This window comes from Macaca thibetana, chromosome 5, assembly GCF_024542745.1.
Source record: "Macaca thibetana thibetana isolate TM-01 chromosome 5, ASM2454274v1, whole genome shotgun sequence".
Taxonomy (NCBI): domain Eukaryota; kingdom Metazoa; phylum Chordata; class Mammalia; order Primates; family Cercopithecidae; genus Macaca; species Macaca thibetana.
Window position 1 is genome coordinate 136,945,687 of NC_065582.1, and position 16,972 is coordinate 136,962,658.

At 36.1% G+C, this 16,972-nt stretch overlaps 2 protein-coding genes across 12 annotated transcripts in view; one reads left to right on the forward strand and one right to left on the reverse strand.

The window, feature by feature from the left end:
- The window catches only part of OCIAD2 (OCIA domain containing 2), a 1,147,735-nt gene that overhangs the window by 523,101 nt on the left and 607,662 nt on the right, over positions 1–16,972 (forward strand). The gene's annotated exons all lie outside the window — the stretch shown is intronic.
- WDFY3 (WD repeat and FYVE domain containing 3) overlaps positions 1–16,972 on the reverse strand; it is a 309,436-nt gene that overhangs the window by 43,743 nt on the left and 248,721 nt on the right. For 9 of the 11 annotated variants that reach the window (XM_050790042.1, XM_050790041.1, XM_050790040.1 and 6 more), the window contains 6 exons: positions 12,365–12,415; positions 9,959–10,127; positions 6,956–7,119; positions 3,952–4,100; positions 2,700–2,820; positions 1,735–1,820 (listed from right to left, as the gene is read on the reverse strand). In XM_050790042.1, the coding sequence (XP_050645999.1) occupies positions 1,735–1,820; positions 2,700–2,820; positions 3,952–4,100; positions 6,956–7,119; positions 9,959–10,127; positions 12,365–12,415 (740 nt within the window). The remainder of the gene's footprint in view (positions 1–1,734; positions 1,821–2,699; positions 2,821–3,951; positions 4,101–6,955; positions 7,120–9,958; positions 10,128–12,364; positions 12,416–16,972) is intronic. The other 2 variants (XM_050790039.1, XM_050790036.1) reach the window with 1 other exon arrangement.

The following is a 16,972-nucleotide window of genomic DNA, read 5'->3' on the forward strand; positions in this document are numbered from 1 at the left end:
TCCACACGTGCTTTATTTGAACCACCCTCATTTCCCAGCTGCTCACAGGTAATATTACTGTACTGCAATGAGAAGCAATGTTGGATGGTTTAGTTATTCCTCATGGAAATAATTTGAAATATAAAAATTTTCTATAATAGAGGGATTGCCAGGATCTACATCACCCTTCAAAGAGCAAGAGAATGCCTCTCATCTACATGGTTAGTTCAGAATAGCCTTATTATTCACACATTCAAGAGAATGATCTTTAAATACCAGAGATACGTGTTGCTTTTCCTTTTTAAAAAAATTTATAGGCTGAGTGCGGTGGCTCATGCCTGTAATCTCAGCACTTTGGGAGGCCAAGGTGGGCAGATCATGAGGTCAGGAGATTGAGACCATCCTGGCCAACATAGTGAATGAAACTCCATCTCTACTAAAACCACAAAAATTAGCTAGGTGTGGTGGTACATGCTTGAAATCCCAGCTACTTGGGAGGATGAGGCAGGAAAACTGCTTAAACCTGGCGGGCGGAGGCTGCAGTGAGGCAAGATCATGCCACTGCACTCCAGCCTGGTGACAGAGCAAAAATTATTATTTTTTGAAACAGTGCCTTGCTCACTCAGGCTAGAGTGCAGTGGTGTGATCATGGCTTACTGCAACCTTGACCTCCTGGGCTTAAGCAATCCTCCCACCTCAACCTCCAATTACAGGCATGCGCCACAATGCCCGGCTAATTATTTTATTTTTTTATAGAGACAGGGTCTCACTATGTTGCCCAGGCTGGTCTTGAAGTCTAGACCCAAGTGATCCTCCCTCGTTGGCCTCCCAAAGTGCTGAGGATATGAACGTGAGCCATTGCATAGCTTGGCCTGTTTTTCGCTTAAAAGGAAATTTTAAATATAGTTTATTAAAGATAAAAATATGCTTAAATTAGACTATCTGCCTTATTTAGCTATACTACTTTTTCAAGGATGAAGGTATCCAACATCCCTTCCATGGCCAGAGAAAAGTCCCACGTAAATTAAATTTCTAAGGGAACTCAGTCCTTGCTTTCAATAGCAAGAAACTGCATTGGCTTCATTTTGGTAAATACAAAGAAACCTTATTTTGAAAGTAAAGGTTTATTTTTGGCCAGGCACGGTGGCTCATGCCTGTAATCCCAGCACTTTGGGAGGCCGAGGCGGGCGGATCACAAGGTCAGGAGATTGAGACCATCCTGGCTAACATGGTGAAACCCCGTCTCTACTAAAAATACAAAAAAATAAGCCGGGCATGGTAGCGGGAGCCTGTAGTCCCAGCTACTCGGGAGGCTGAGGCAGGAGAATGGCGTAAACCTGGGAGGCGGAGTTTTAAGTGAGCCGAGATCAGGCCACTGCACTCTAGCCTGGGTGACAGAACGAGACTCTGTCTCAAGAAAAAAAAAAAAGAAACTGAAGTTTTATTTTTAAAGCTACAGTTTCATCATCCTTTGTATGTAGAGACACAGGACTTAGTGATAAAAGTAGTTTTTGATGATTTCTACTATAAGTTAGCAGGAGGAAAAATGGTATGTCACAATAGAATTGCATTATTTTAAAAGTTAGAAGAACAATTGTTTCAAGAGGCTGGCAACAATAATACAAATTATTTTCTTCAAAGATGTTGGCTCAATGATCTAAATTCTAGATTTTTAAAAACTAGCAAAACTGAGAAAAGATTCCCCCTCCCATCTCTTCCCACAGTAGTAGACAAAGTGTTCCTAACAAACAAGACCTTTGATAGACTTTGTTTCTAATTCCTTTCTGAAAAGCAAGGAGGTAATTCCGTCCATCTCCAGAGAAAACTTCCACAGCAATAGGCTGAAATGATCAGAGAGAAAAACATTAAGAAAAAACAGAAGTTCACAAATAAGATTATATATTAACTTTTCCACTATGAATTTCTACAATGTTCAAGAAGTTAATCTGCTAACACTTTTAAAGTCATGAATTCCCTGAAGATTAAGCTACAAAATAAACAGATATTTCTTATTCTGCTCAATTTATTTCTAAAGTCTTTAATAACAGAATAAAAATAATTATTATACAATTATAATTTTATAAAATTATAGTAAGGATGTAATTTTTATATTAGAAGAAAACTAAAATGTTAATTTGGATAGCTACAGGGAAAGATGGATAACAAAGATAATCACTCAAATTTTAGGTTGTGTTTAAACAAGAGAAATGCATTGTACAAAATTATGCATCCACGTGACCTGAGGTGACCTGAGTCTGTCTATAACCAAATCTAAGAATTATTCTAAATGCAGATCCTGGCCGGACACGGTGGCTCATGCCTGTAATCCCAGTACTTTGGGAGGCTGAGGTGGGTGGATCACGATGTCAGGAGATCAAGACCAACCTGGCTAACATGGTGAAACCCCGTCTCTACTAAAAAATACGAAACAATTAGCCGGGTGTGGTGGCGGGTACCTGTAGTCCCAGCTACTCAGGAGGCTGAGACAGAAGAATGGCGTAAACCCGGGAGGTGGAGCTTGCAGTGAGCCTAGATCACGCCACTGCAGTCCAGCCTGGGCGACAGAGCAAGACTCCGTCTCAATAAATAAATAAATAAATAAATACATAAATAAATAAGTGCAGATCCTATTGAGGGTTTCCATGGCACATACCAATTTTTAAATAATACATTTTCAGAATAAAGAAACAGGACAAAACAGTACTACTAAATTGACTCACCTGCAGGAGATATCTCCTTTTATGAACTTCCTTGATATCTTCATATGCAAAAATGCTGCATGTTCTCTTGAGTTGACTAGGACCTTGCCTGGCTCCTCTAGGGATAATTGGCTCATGCATACTACAGGCAGCCAAGAGAAAAAGCAAATAAACAAAAACACAGCAAGAGATGAATTTACTGTTCCACAAAGGGTGAGCTAATTTTAAACACATGAACAGGATGGAGGAATAATATATATCAGAATTTTCAGTTAAAAAATACGTTTAAAAGAAAAATTTGTTAGCTACCTGAGATACAAGGAACCCCCTTTGATGAATGCAATTTTAAAAACTCCCCTATTACTGTCAGGACCAAGTTATTCACCAGACATGGTTAGCACAGTGCTTCAGCTCACATACTTTCTGGGGACCAAGAAAATGTCTTAATTTATTTTAAAAATCAGAAAAAAAAATCAACTTTTAGGTAGAAAAAGGTAGAAAAAAATGTTTTCATATGTGATTATATTTATACCATTAGTCACAACATATAAGTTTAAATATTTTTGTATGGAAAAAGGACCCATAAAAGTCTTCATGTGACCCTGACTGTTGCTGAAAGTAATTATTTGAAATATCTCCTAGGAATGAACTATAGAAACAATGTCTGTATTCAAGGGTGCTAGGAAAATGTTAAAGAAGAGAAGCAGCCAGCCTGTTGATCTTCTAAGCCCTAAGCTTCTTTTCCTTTTTCTAGCTTGGTCTCTCTCCCGAGTTTTCCACTACTCACTATTAGTTTCATCACAGGACAGCAGAAGAAAAGGAAGATGCCTACAACTCAGTCAGTAAATCTCTGCTAATGCTTTAGTCATGCTGTTTCTAGGGTACTCAGTACCTGATGATGCTCTTTCATTTTTAGGAGTATTGTGCAGTTACCTGCATTTTCTCTACAATTGTATATCTGCTATATTTTTTAAAAGGACGATTTATAAATTCAGAATAAATTTATAAATATATAGATTATAATATAAATAACTCAGAATTCACAGAAATAAATGTTATTTAGCTTTCATCTTAATAAAGAAGCCAAACATTTTCATTATTACCTTAAAATAACTGAATATCATCTTTGTGAGTATGTAATGATGAATACACACAAACTGAGAGAGAACATTACCTAGAACACAATTTTTTGATTAAAAAAGAAAACTATGCAAATATACTTTCTGTCTTCTAAAGACAGTCATACATTGTGTCTCTTCATTCATTTACTTACTTTGGAGGTAAGGTTTCAATATCTCTTATTTCCCTGGTTGCTGTCATGGTAAATCCATCAATCACATAAAAATGCTCTTTACCAAAAAGAAGGAGCCCCTCACTGGTATCTAGGCCCTGGACTCGAGCACAACGGTACATGTGTTGGATCTATAAAGAAGCCCATAAACATTCATTAATACAGGTATTTTGTAAAGATCAATTTTTGTTAGACTATTATGGCATCCCTAGAGCTAAGCATATTAAATCAGAGTTTAAACATATTCCGAAGAATAAGCTTAGATTACAGTCTGATTTGCACCTGACTAGAGTAAAACTAAACAATTCCTTCATACCCATCCACTCATCTGCCAATCCCATCTCTCTCAATATTCTGGGTGTACTTTCTGTAGGCCAGGCACATATGCGCTAGCTTCTAAAAGTGAAGAACATTAGATAAGGCTCCTGCCCTCATGAAGGGAGACAGACACAGCAAGCTTGGCAGGAAAGGGAATTGAGGCATACATGTAAGGAGATTAGAATAGGATTGTGTTCTATGTGAGGCAAGATGACACAGAGTGAAAATTGCAGGGCCTGCTAACTCAGGGTAAATTTCCAGTTCTGCCACTTTGTAGACTGGGTCAAGTTTCTTAATTTCTCTGAGTCTCCATGTCTTCATTTGTAAATTTCTAATTGACTTGTGAGAATTAAGTGAGATAATGTACATAATCAGGTTAGGAATTATTGGTTGCTTTCTCTTCCACACAGTTTACCTTCTTTTTCCATCATATCCCCTGGAAATGGAACTGTAGAATTTGTTTCTATTCATTCCCCACCTGGATTCTGCTCCCTGGAGACTATTGTACTGTTGCAAAAAGCCAAGCTTGGCAGAAGTTGTGTTTTCCTCATAGGAAGGAGCATTGCTAAATCTCTCAAAGTAAGTATTGTTTTCTCTCCAAAGGGCAGTATCTAATTCTTTGTAAAAACTCTTTCTTGCTTAAACTTAGTTCAACATGAGTCAAGACAAAAATCAGCAATTAAATCAGAGTTAAACAAATGTCAGTTTGAATACACTTCCCGCACTATTAAAACTTAAAGCAACTACAGCAAAAACTGTACTCATGAGATTAAAAGTTTTAAAAATGAAAGCATTGTAGTAAGCTTTCTAAAATATCTAAATATAAGTCAATTTTCATTGCTACATCTGATCAATCCTGATATACTTTAAAAGTTTCTCTATTGCAGTATATTTATGCATATATACACATACATACTTACATATATTATATATACACACATACACACACACACACACACACACACACACACACAAATGCTTATTTCCTAAGTGTATGGCTGGATTAATTTTCAAATGCTAAAAATTTGGTGTGACCAGCATCCAGACCAAGAAACAGAATGCTTCCCAGTCCGTAGAAGCCTCTCTTGTGCTTCCTTCATATCTGGGGTACTTTTATAGTTACATGATCTTTTCTTAATGTATTGTCATTCAATATTAATTAGGGCACACATTTGAACAGAACTGTTTTGATTATACTCCAATTTCTAGTGACTACTTAGAGCGTAAGACCTCAAAGGTTTTATACCAAGATCTAATGTAACAGACAAAAGAACATCCTTTAAAAAGGTGATATTCATGACACATTCACGTCATTCATTCCCTTGTTTATTCAACCAATCATGCCTTCATTCAAAGGTTTATTGGTTATCTATTATGCAACTGGACCTGTGTAAGGCAATGAGATAGGGATAAGACACAGTTTGCCTATAAGGAGCTCAAAATCTAGGACAAGAGAAAGATATTGGAACAAGTAATTATGACATAATACGGAGTGATATATATAAGGCATCATGAAAGTATAGAGGAAGGGTATCCAACCAAGCCTGAGCTAGCAAAAGAGTCAAAGAAAGCTTCCTATGTTTGACTATTACAAACATCCAGATAAATGGGATAACACACAGGATTTATTAGGATAAAGGTTAAGCAAGTAAAAGGAAGAGGGGCATTTTGGCAGGAAAAAACAATATGAGTGACATGGTTTGCATGTGTGTCCCCTACACAGCTCATGTTGCAATGTGATCCCCATTGTTGGAGGGGCGGCCTTATGGGAGGTGTTTGGGTCATGGAAGTGGGACCCTCACGAATGGCTTGGTGTCGTCCTGGCGGTAATGAGTCCTCACTCTATCAGTTCACACAAGAGCGCCTTTTCTTACCATGTGACAAGCCTGCACCCCTTCATCTTTTGCCACGAGTTAAAGCTTTCTAAGGCCTCATCAGAAGCCAAGCAGATGCTGGTGCCATGCTTGTACAGCTTGTAGAAGTGTTAAGCCAAATAAACATGTTTTCTTTATAAATTATCCAGCCTGAAGTATTCCTTTATAGCAATGCAACATGGACAACACAATGAGTAAAGTGCAGAGTGGAAAAAAAACACAACATGGTGGGTGTAATGAATTCCAAGGTGTACCAGGCTGCAGGGGATCAGGTTATAAGACAGAGTCAGTGGAATGAGACCAGAGAGGTCAGCAGGGTATTGGAGGTTGAGTGAGAAATAGGAAGGTGATATCTTCTGTGAGTGAAGGACAGTAGGGGCTAAATAATCCAAGGCTGGAGGTGACAGTCCAGATTGGCTGAAGCTGCTGGTAGGTTATTACTGGAATTACAGAGATGTAGAAAAAAATACAAGGCCAGATTGCTGAATAGGCTGTCTACATGGACTTGAAATAGAGAATTATGGCAAGATCTGTGGTATAGAGGAAGACAGAGAATTAGGTGCCAGTTGTTAATACTGTATCTGATGAAACCTTATGTTGTTTAATGTTTCAGGGGAGTGAGAAAACCCTTACAGAAGAGAGAAGTAGAGTACTGAACCCAAAAGGCTGCTTAAAGCTGTATTTTATTACAGAGGCTAAAGCATTTACTTTCCACAGCTACCCTATCAACTCATGTTGTCTTAATAATATGTTACTGAAATATTTACAATCCTTACTTTTCAGAAGCACAATACCTTTTCTCCTTCCTCTAACAGACGCAGTAAGGTAGCATTATCTGTTTTCTCCTCCTCTTCTATGGAGCTGCCCTCGGCAATCTGGTCTTGTAGCTGCTCCTGGTTCTCCTCATCTCCTCCATCAGGTGCAGATCGGGAGCGTTTTAGAGGAGGCTTGACCAAACCTACAGTATAATAACCAAGAGGGCCATGTGGCATTGCAAGGACCTTGTGCGGAAGCAGTTTAGTCTCATGTAGTCCCTTCTACAGATATCCAATTTGAGACAATTCTGGAAGGTATAGGGAGGTAGCACATTCAGTGGTTAAGAACATAGTCCTCTGGAGTTAATGACCTTGGAAAATTATTCAACTTTCTGAACCTTAGTTTCTTATCTAAAAAACTGGGACAAGAGCCGGGTATGGGCAATATAGCAAGACTCTGTCTTAAAACAACAACAACAACAACAAAAAACCACCTGGTACAAGTACAGTATCTTCTTAGAGGATTGTTGGACTACATTAGGTAATTCATGTGAAGTGCTTAGCATTATGCTTAATACATAATAAATTCTCAGTAAGTGTCAGGTGATGATGATAACAGAACGCTATAATAGTAAGAATGGTGTAGCTTAGGTAGGTGTCATTAAGGGGACACCATGAATAAATAATCAAGTATTGTCACAAAAATAAAGACAGCAAACTATAAACATGATTATGACTGGGTGCAGTAGCTCATGCCTATAATCACAGCACTTTGGGAGGCCAAGGTGAGCCGATCACCTGAGGTCAGGAGTTTGAGACCAGCCTGGGCAACATTGCAAAACCCTGTCTCTACTAAAAATAAAAAAATTAGCCAGGTGTGGTGGTGCATGCCTGTAGTCCCAGCTACTCAGGAGGCTGAGGTAGGAGAATCGCTTGAACCTGGGAGGCAGAGGTTGCAGTGAGCTGAGATCATGCCACTGCACTCCAGCCTGGGTGACACACCAAGACTCTGTCTCAAAAAAAGTAAAAAATAAACATGATTACAAGATATCCCACCTATTTGGAGGACTCTTGAAGACTATTTCATGCCTCATTTCACAAGTGGCAGTACGGTTTTTCATACATGAATTAATTTGATCAAAATACCAGGTCAGAAAGAACAGAATTCTTTATAATACAGGGACATATAATTTAATCTGCAGATTAAGGAAACATTTTACTACCTACATTTTGACAACTTTTTAGTAATCAAAGTAGGATAAATTAAAATCAGTTGATAGTAACCAGTGAGGACCCAAAGTATGAGAAATCCTTAAAATACATGCTAAATCACATATTTTGATTAAATTAATACTCTTTGTGCCATCCAAAGTAACACTATACCTGCCTGTTACAGTTGCTCTAAGCACTTTGGAAAAGCACAAGTCAGCCTGAGTCTTATCCTTTGAATATTACTTATCAGAGGTTTTGCTTTGCCTTGAGAAGAGCCTTGTTTTCATATTCGAACAAGTGTAATAAGTAAGCAACAGAGATCAAATCCTCCAGAGAACATCCACAAGGGGAGAAAGCTTACAGCTGCATTATTTTTAGCTTAATGAATCAAAACCTCCATTTCTATGTCTTGCATAATACCCTGTATATTTATGCTTTTAGCTCAATTAGAGATTAGGAAAATCAGGCCAGAGAAGTTAAGAGCCAATGACCCAAACACAATCTATCAAACTCTGTGGATTATACCTTGGCTTGTATCCAGCAATAGCTTTGAACCCAATTCAATAACTGTGCTGGTGCAATGTCAACAAAATTAGAAGGCTTTAATCTCTGTTCAACTACCAAAAGTTTCAGTGATTTTATGAAAATGTTGGAACAATTATAAAATGTTTAGTAAGTCATAGTCATCACATGAGAGAACAGGTATAACAACAGGAGAAACTGATCACAATTTAAATAGTGTTTTTTGTTGACACAGTCCTAAACAGATTGCTTTAAAACAATCCGAAACTAATTTTTAATTTATTAACTCATGAAAACTCATTTTTAATTTCTTAGTTTTTAATTCTAAAACTAACTTTTAATTAAAATCTTAATTTACACTTTAGGGATGTATAGAATACACAAAGAGTTTTGAATTTGTGTTGAATCAGAGGCTTAAGATTAAAACAACCAATTGATTTACTTACTCGAACTGAATCCTCATTCTGTGCTAGTCATGTGTCAAAATTTATAAAGTAAGAAAAAACAATCTGTCTTTGAGAAAAACTCATAAACTAGAAAATGGAAACATACAGCAGTGAAAAATCACTGAAACTGCTATAACAGACATGCGCAAAGTACTATCAGTGAACAGAGGAGTTGGAGAAGACTTTAGAGAAGGATGATTTTATACATGACCAGTGAGTTTAAGACTGAGTAGGATGTGTTAAGGTAAGGATAATGGAGAAGCTGTAGAAAAGAAGAAACCATTTCAGGCTGAGGGCACCAATGTAAAAGTACAGAATCTGAAAGTCTATGGACATTGTAGTCCAATTCATCATCTATTCAGCTCCTAAAGTTTAGATCTGGGATAATCTCTCTCAACTCATAGGAAGAAAAACCATTATTCCTTACTATTGGCTAATATGCACTAATTACAGGTTTAATAGTTATTTTAATTTTATAAATATTTAGTTATTAAGCCCTTAACTTAAAATATCAAGTGCTGAGGCACATGTTCTCAAGACCTTCTGAGGCTGTGTCATGAAAAAATGCATATGCATATTAAAAAAAAAACTAAATATCAAGTGCCATTGAGGATTCTGAGAAATACAATTAAAAAACCATTAAGCCAATGGGCACGTGACATTCATTTGTAGGCAATAAACAAAAGCAAGTGTCTTTAGTTCTGACAAAGAAATCAATCGTTAAGAAGGGTGAGATGGTAAAATATGTATAGATATTTTAAAAGTTGGGCCTACTATTTACAGTTGCTCAAATTTTTGTATGAATTCAAATACAAGAATGTTCCAAAATCACTTTTAATCAAAATCAAAAAGGCAGGCTGACCTCTGACTTTAGCAATAGTGTCTTCCCCATGCTCTGGTTCTTGCTGAGCAGCTTCGCCTTCTGAACTCTCCACAATGGTGTCTTGGACAATGGCGGGATTGCCAGAGGCCAGTCGCATGTAGTACTCTTTACTGTCATAACTTACGGCTCTTCTGTATCGAGCAGGTTTCTAAGAAGTGACAAAAGAAAATGACTGAAGATAACTATCATCAAGAATTAAAACATAATATTCTTGAGGAAAGGTATGGTGTCAAGGTGTGTTACCTTTTTAAAGGGGCTTTTCATAGACTGTATGTATATACAGTAAATCCACATTTTTGGGTTAGGTTTCTCTGTTTTAAAATTCCATTGAGTTTTTTAAAGACATACATAAAACAACAATATTAGCAGTTTTGTTCTTCCTGAAATAATCTCTAGCCAAAAAACGTTTCTGTGTTAGTGCAGTGTGTCTTCTTTGTTGTATGAGAAAACCTCCCCATCCAGTAAAGAGAATGCTCACTGTTGAAGAGCATCGAGCTGCAAAGAGCCTGTCTAGTCTGTGAGGAGCCTGGAACTTTGCTTCCACCCCAAGTGAAGTAATTAGGTCAGGCCTAAAGGTCCACACACTCAGAATAATCAGTGTGAGTGTGTAGTTCAAATACTTGGAGGTACAGACTCAATTGCCCTATTCTTTCCTATATTCCCAGGTTTCACTGAGAACGGCCAAAACCTTCTTCAGATCCTTCTGAGAGTCCTGACCCAAAAAGGAATCAAGAAGTTTTATGCCAGTTGACACTCTGGTTAGCTTGCCACTGCAAGCTGCTCTCTCCAATTTGCTCATTCTCATTGTCTATTATGTAAAGTAATATGACGCATAACTAACTCAACTAAATGAGTATATTAAGAACATACAGCAGTCCATTTTGAAGAAGAAATTAATTACCTAGAAACATAAGGATTTGATGTCTTAGAACATGATACATGAACATTTCTTTTCCTGATTAGCCTTTATTCTCAAAACAGGTTCTCCAACTGACTTAAATTGTTTTCCCCTTAAAATCATAGAAGATGAGAAACTAAGATCTCAAATATCCTACAAAATATCAGACAGAGGGAAAAGTTGGCATGTATATAGGATCCTCGGATCGGAATTAGACCCACACCATGGATTAATAATTTTAAAAATATGAAATCTGAAACATGCTTTGAAACCTTCCCCTTCTAAATATGACTTTACTTTCCTATAAACAAGAATATGTAATTTAAAAAATTCTACTATCGGTCTACTCTTGAAACTCAAATAGTCAATATGCATCATTTACAACAATGCCCTTTTCAAGCAACATTTTTTTTAAGTGATTTCCAACTAAAGTGGAAAACAAGTGTCCTTTGGGTGAGACATGTAGAATGAGATACTGAACCAAATTTTAGATAAAAAAATAACTAAGTGAAGCCACATTAGCCTTTCAGGCACAGAGCAAGGAAACAGAGTTGCCAGTGAACTGAGGAATGATATACAGCAAATGGAGACTGAAAATATTACTTGACACAGGAAAGTATTAAAATGATGTAAAATAATATTACAATTTGGAGGATCTGATGGGTAAACAAACAAGAACACTGTACTATTTTTGAAAATGAAAGGAAGGTAGTAGATTTTGTACCATAAAAATTCTTTTGTATGAGGTATCTTCAACTCAAAATTGCTAATATTTAAAAAGATAAAAGCATTGTTAGTGATGGGCAAGACAATGAATTAATAGATGTGGGACAGCATCTGCTTGATTACTGACTTCATGTACAGATTCAAAATTGACCTACAAGAATTTTTCTCTAAATATTTTGAGGTGTACTTCTGTGTCCTAAAAAACTACATTTTTTATTGAATTACGTACTTTCATCTTTCTGGAATATAAAAATGATAATTAACTTTTCTACTAATTAAAATAAATTTGTATTTTAAAAAGTGATCACACACTCTTAGTTTCCATTCATTCTGACTGAAAAAAACTTTTAAAAGAGGAGACATTGCTGCATTCTCAAAATACACACTTTAGTATTTAGAATTGAATGAGTAACTGAAAAGTTGAAGACGCCAGGCTGCCCATTACTAACATGCCTCATAATTTGTTAGTTTATGTGTGAAGCAATACATGTTTTTGTAGTGAGAGCAGTGAACACTCAGCCTGTTAGTGAGCAGCATATAAATCCTAAAAAGAGACAATTAGAAAAAGCTGAGAAACAGTAGAACAACGTCTCTCAGCCTGAATGAAATCAACTGTTCAACTCTAAGGAACTTATAGGAAGAACAAATTGAAAGCCAATCTTTTAAGTTAGTCTAATCTAGCATGCACTTAAAAAAAACCCAGAAAACAAAAAACAAAACTACAAGTAGTTTACATTCTTTTACTGTAATTTGTGTTTTACCTTTTGAGGAATATCATCGGGTGTCTCAGGCTGTTTACTTGGGATCTCAGACTGAAAACAGGGTATTAAGTATAGACATATCAGAAAAAAAAAACATAAAGAGGAACACAAAAATAAAATTTTTCTTGAGGACTGTATGAAATATGAAAGATGTAGTTACTCAAAGAAAATTAACATGATAGCCAAAGCAGCTTAAATAATCACTTAGCATCTTGTGGTTACTTTCTCACAGATCAAAAGTAGTTTTAAGTAAACCTTAAATACGCCAAATGTCTCAGTGCTATTGAACAGGACGAACTCTTACAAATCACACAGGCAAAACTTCAGCACAGGTTGCCATTGACTTGATTTACAGGCAACTCTTTATACTGTTTAAAAAAAAAAAAGAAAAAAAAACAACAGAAAACAAACCTGAAATCAGGATAACAGAACCTAATGCTAGCTAATATCTTCCATCTTCTTTTCCCTGGGGTTATCCCTAAATCTGTGTTGTTAACAGGGGCAAATGGCTGATTTAAGCTATCATTTACAATACTCCATACCACAGACATCACTCTCTTTCTTTTAAGAATCCTCCTTTAAAAGCATAAGGACCTACCTACTTCCTTCACTACCTTCACCATCCCAGAAAGGCTGAAAGCAGAGGGTAGACTGGATCATCAGCTTCCAGATCAGAAGTTCTTCTAGAGTACTTTTAAAAGAATTAGGTAATGGCTTTATATTTTATTTTCAGAATAAAATCCTGGTTAATAAGAAGGCAATTCTGTTGAGCTGTAGCATGTGGCTTCATGTAAGCACACAGGTAGCTACAGACAATAATGCAACCAAAAACCACTTCCGAATTTCCTTCCTGTTCATGGTTTATATCTGGTGATGACTTCTAGTACCTTTCCCTATAGTAAACATGAGCAGGCAAAATGTTTTCACAAATGTTTGCTTCCCAAGGCAAAACCATGGCCCACTAGGCATACTTACAAATACTTCACATGGTTTTAGTGATTCTTTCTTTTTAAAAGCAAACTTGTAAAGGTATATCTTATATTGAAAAATAATCTTTAACGTCTAATCAACGTTCTTTATCTTGGTAGGGATTTAGATGATAAAAGTGTAATGTATGTATTTGTTAAAACTCACTGACTAGACCATAATAAAATAAAAGCATTTTAATGGCAAAAACAGATCAGGAAATCCAACATTAAAAAAAGAAAGAAAAAAAAATCACTGAATGGTACACTTAAGATTTGTATATTTCAAGGTATATAAAATTTCCTTCAGGAAAAAAAGAATTGTAAACAAATATTGAACTCATAATATGCACATGAAAGTGAAGAAAACTGATTCTTCAACTCGCTCTGAAATTCATAAAACAAAACAAACGAACAAACAAAAACAAGGTAGGACCAGGAGTGGTGGCTCACACCTATAATCCTAGCACTTTGGGAGGCCGAGGTGGGTGGATTGCTAGAGCTCAGGAGTTCAAGATCAGCCTGGGCAACATGGCGAACCCCCCATCTCTACCAAAAAATCCAAAAATAGCCTGGCGTAGTGGTACATGCCTGTAAACCCAGCTGCTTGGGAGACTGAGGCGAGAGGATTACTTGAGCCCAGGTGGTCGAGGCTACAGACAGCCAAGATCACCACTGCACTCCAGCCTGGGCAACAGAGTGATACCTTGTCTTAAAACAAATGAATAAAAATATAAGACAGACTGTTGGATAGATATGCAACAAATAAATACAACAAAACAGACCAATTACCAATGTCACACCTGTGACATTCACTATATATACTCCCAGCCAGGATGTAGGCAGGGTCTACTAAGTATACTCTTATATTTTTCCTGGCACCATATGGTACATCGCCAATTAAATACATATTTGCTCACTGATTGATTAACCAGTTCTTATTTTACTAAAAGGCCCAGCACTCAATAGTAAATATGTTATCCAATAATTTTAGCATTATTTTGGTTTCCTTTTATTTAAAAAAGCATTAAATTATTACTATAATTGTTTACATAGAAACCTATATTTTTCAAAGTCAGAATTTCTAGAAAATAATTTTATAGTCCTTTTACTTCAAATGTTTCTATAATGCTGGCAATGAAATTTTCTAAATGAGCTGCTTAGTTTCTGTAAGTCTCGTGACATTTACACATTATATAAAAATACGTATTGAGGCAGCCACAAGAAACTCTCCTAGTTAGAAAAGGAACCTAAAAGTTGACTAGCTTCCTGTCCCTGAGTAACCCTAACTTAATAGGCAAAGTCTTCACCCTAATGAACTTTGCAAAGAATAGTAAATGTGTTTGAGATTATTATTCTTTAAAAATAAGGGAATTATATAATTAAAGCCTAGTTAATATTTAAATACAATTTTTTTAAAATGGCAAAATATGCATTATTTTCCTCCCTTAGGATTCAGAGGAACAACCAGATTTTGAATTTTCAGCACATCCCAGGCTTACATCTTACACTATCTATAATATTTGTTTAAAATACAGAATTATAGTATAATTCAGCTCTTTTAATTATGAAAATTACTCCCCAAGGAAGGTTACTATGTGAAAAGTATAAATCATTTTTATGTGAGAATACAGAATTTTTCCACATGTACTTAATTTTTCTCAAGATATTAATAATTATTATTACAATTTTTATTACAATAATTTTAGTTGATAAACTTTCAATGCTGTAAAGTCTGAGTATGTTCCATATTCTATACACAAACATCCAATTTAAAATCAATAAATAAAATTCAAAACTTATACTAGGTAAGCTATTTTTTATACAGTATGTAACATTATCAAAGTTTAAGAAATAAAACTTTAATGAGTAAAAAAAAAAAATCACCTGATTTATTTCTAACAAATCAAAGACCTTAAAACAGAAATTAATTTTTTAATCACCACTGTATTCTTTAGCGTAAGTGACAGGACAAAACATGGAAATGTTACTGAGAAATAATAATTATTTTAATCAATAACGCAAAAGATCAAATCATATGCCCTTGCACCAGGAGAGGCTTCAAAAGCAACTTTAGGTTGGCACAAACCTATTATATCACAAAAAGTACTGACTATATTAAACATGCATGCAAGGAGGGCAACAAATTCATGGAAGTTTAAAGGAAAGAACTGGTTGATCTCTAACTCTGGGAGGCAATATTTTTTAATATAGATCAGGGCAGAGGTGGATTTACTATGAAGTTAAGGTAGTTTAAACTTTAGTGGCCTTCACTTGCATGAGTCCCTTTCAAATCCCTGGAAACAAAGCCCTACTAATTTTATATTCATAATTTTTCCTCTTTTTCTTATAGAGCCCTCTCCTAAACTGTATAAACTACAGGGCCCATAAAATTGCATTCGAGGCCATTTTAGTGGAAAAGTTTTAGATTTAGGAAAATTCTATAGAATGCTAAAGAGAAAGCACAGGAAAAAAGTCTATAACTTAGGGAAGACAAGAGTGCTGGCAGTTCATTCACTCAATATTCATTAAGTATTAGGTACTTTGTTAGCACTAGAGAGATAAAACCTAACATGGAATACATTCACTATCAATGGATAATGTCATAAAATGGGCAAACATTAGAATCTTTTCTTTTTCAAAGTGATTCTACTACTAAGAGACTGTTGAACTGTACTCCTACCTTACTACACTACTTCGCAGCTGCAGCCTAGAAGGGGTTCCTTAACTACTCTAGGTTTCATTTTCTCATCTGTAAAACTGGGATAACAGTATTAACTGTACTTCAGAGGGCTGTTATGAGACTGAAACAAAATGAATTCAAACTGCTCCGTAGAGCATCTAGCTCAGGAGTGTCCAATCTTTTCGCTTCCTAGGCCATACTGGAAGAAAACTTGTATTGGGTCACACATAAAATACACTAAGACTAACAATAGCTGATGACGTTAAAAAAAAAATTCTCTCTCTCTCTTTTTTTTAGATGGAGTTTTGCTCTTGTTGCCCAGGCTGGAGAGCAATGGTGCGATCTCAGCTCACCACCACCTCTGCCTCCTGGGTTCAAGCGATTCTGTCTCAGCCTCCCGAGTAGCTGGAATTACAGGCATGCGCCACCACACCTGGCTAATTTTCTATCTTTAGTAAAGATGAGGTTTCTCCATGTTGGTCAGCATGGTCTTGAACTCCCAACCTCAGGTGATCTGCCTGCCTCGGCTTCCCAAAATGCTGGGATTACAGGTGTGGGCCACCGTGCCTGGCAAAAGTCTCATTATGTTTTAAGAAAGTGTATGAATTTGTGTTGGGTCGCATTCAAAGCCATCCTGGGCTATATGTGACCCTTGGGCCTCGGATTGGAGAAGCTTGATCTAGCTCATTGTGCTCTGTAAATATTAGCTCTTCTTTTTTGATTTGATGGTAGAATTCAGTGGGATAATAGATATTATAACTTTTTGAAAATTTGTTTTTAACACTGCCAGATGCATATTCCAAAAGATACAAGTGGACATTTAATGGCATTTCAAATTTACAAAATATGTGAACTACTAAAACTAAAATAAAAATTATTTCAGAAAATTACACCATAGCAGATTAATCTTGACCTTGATTTGTGCATGAACTATGCAGCATGAATTCTATATTCTGTAAC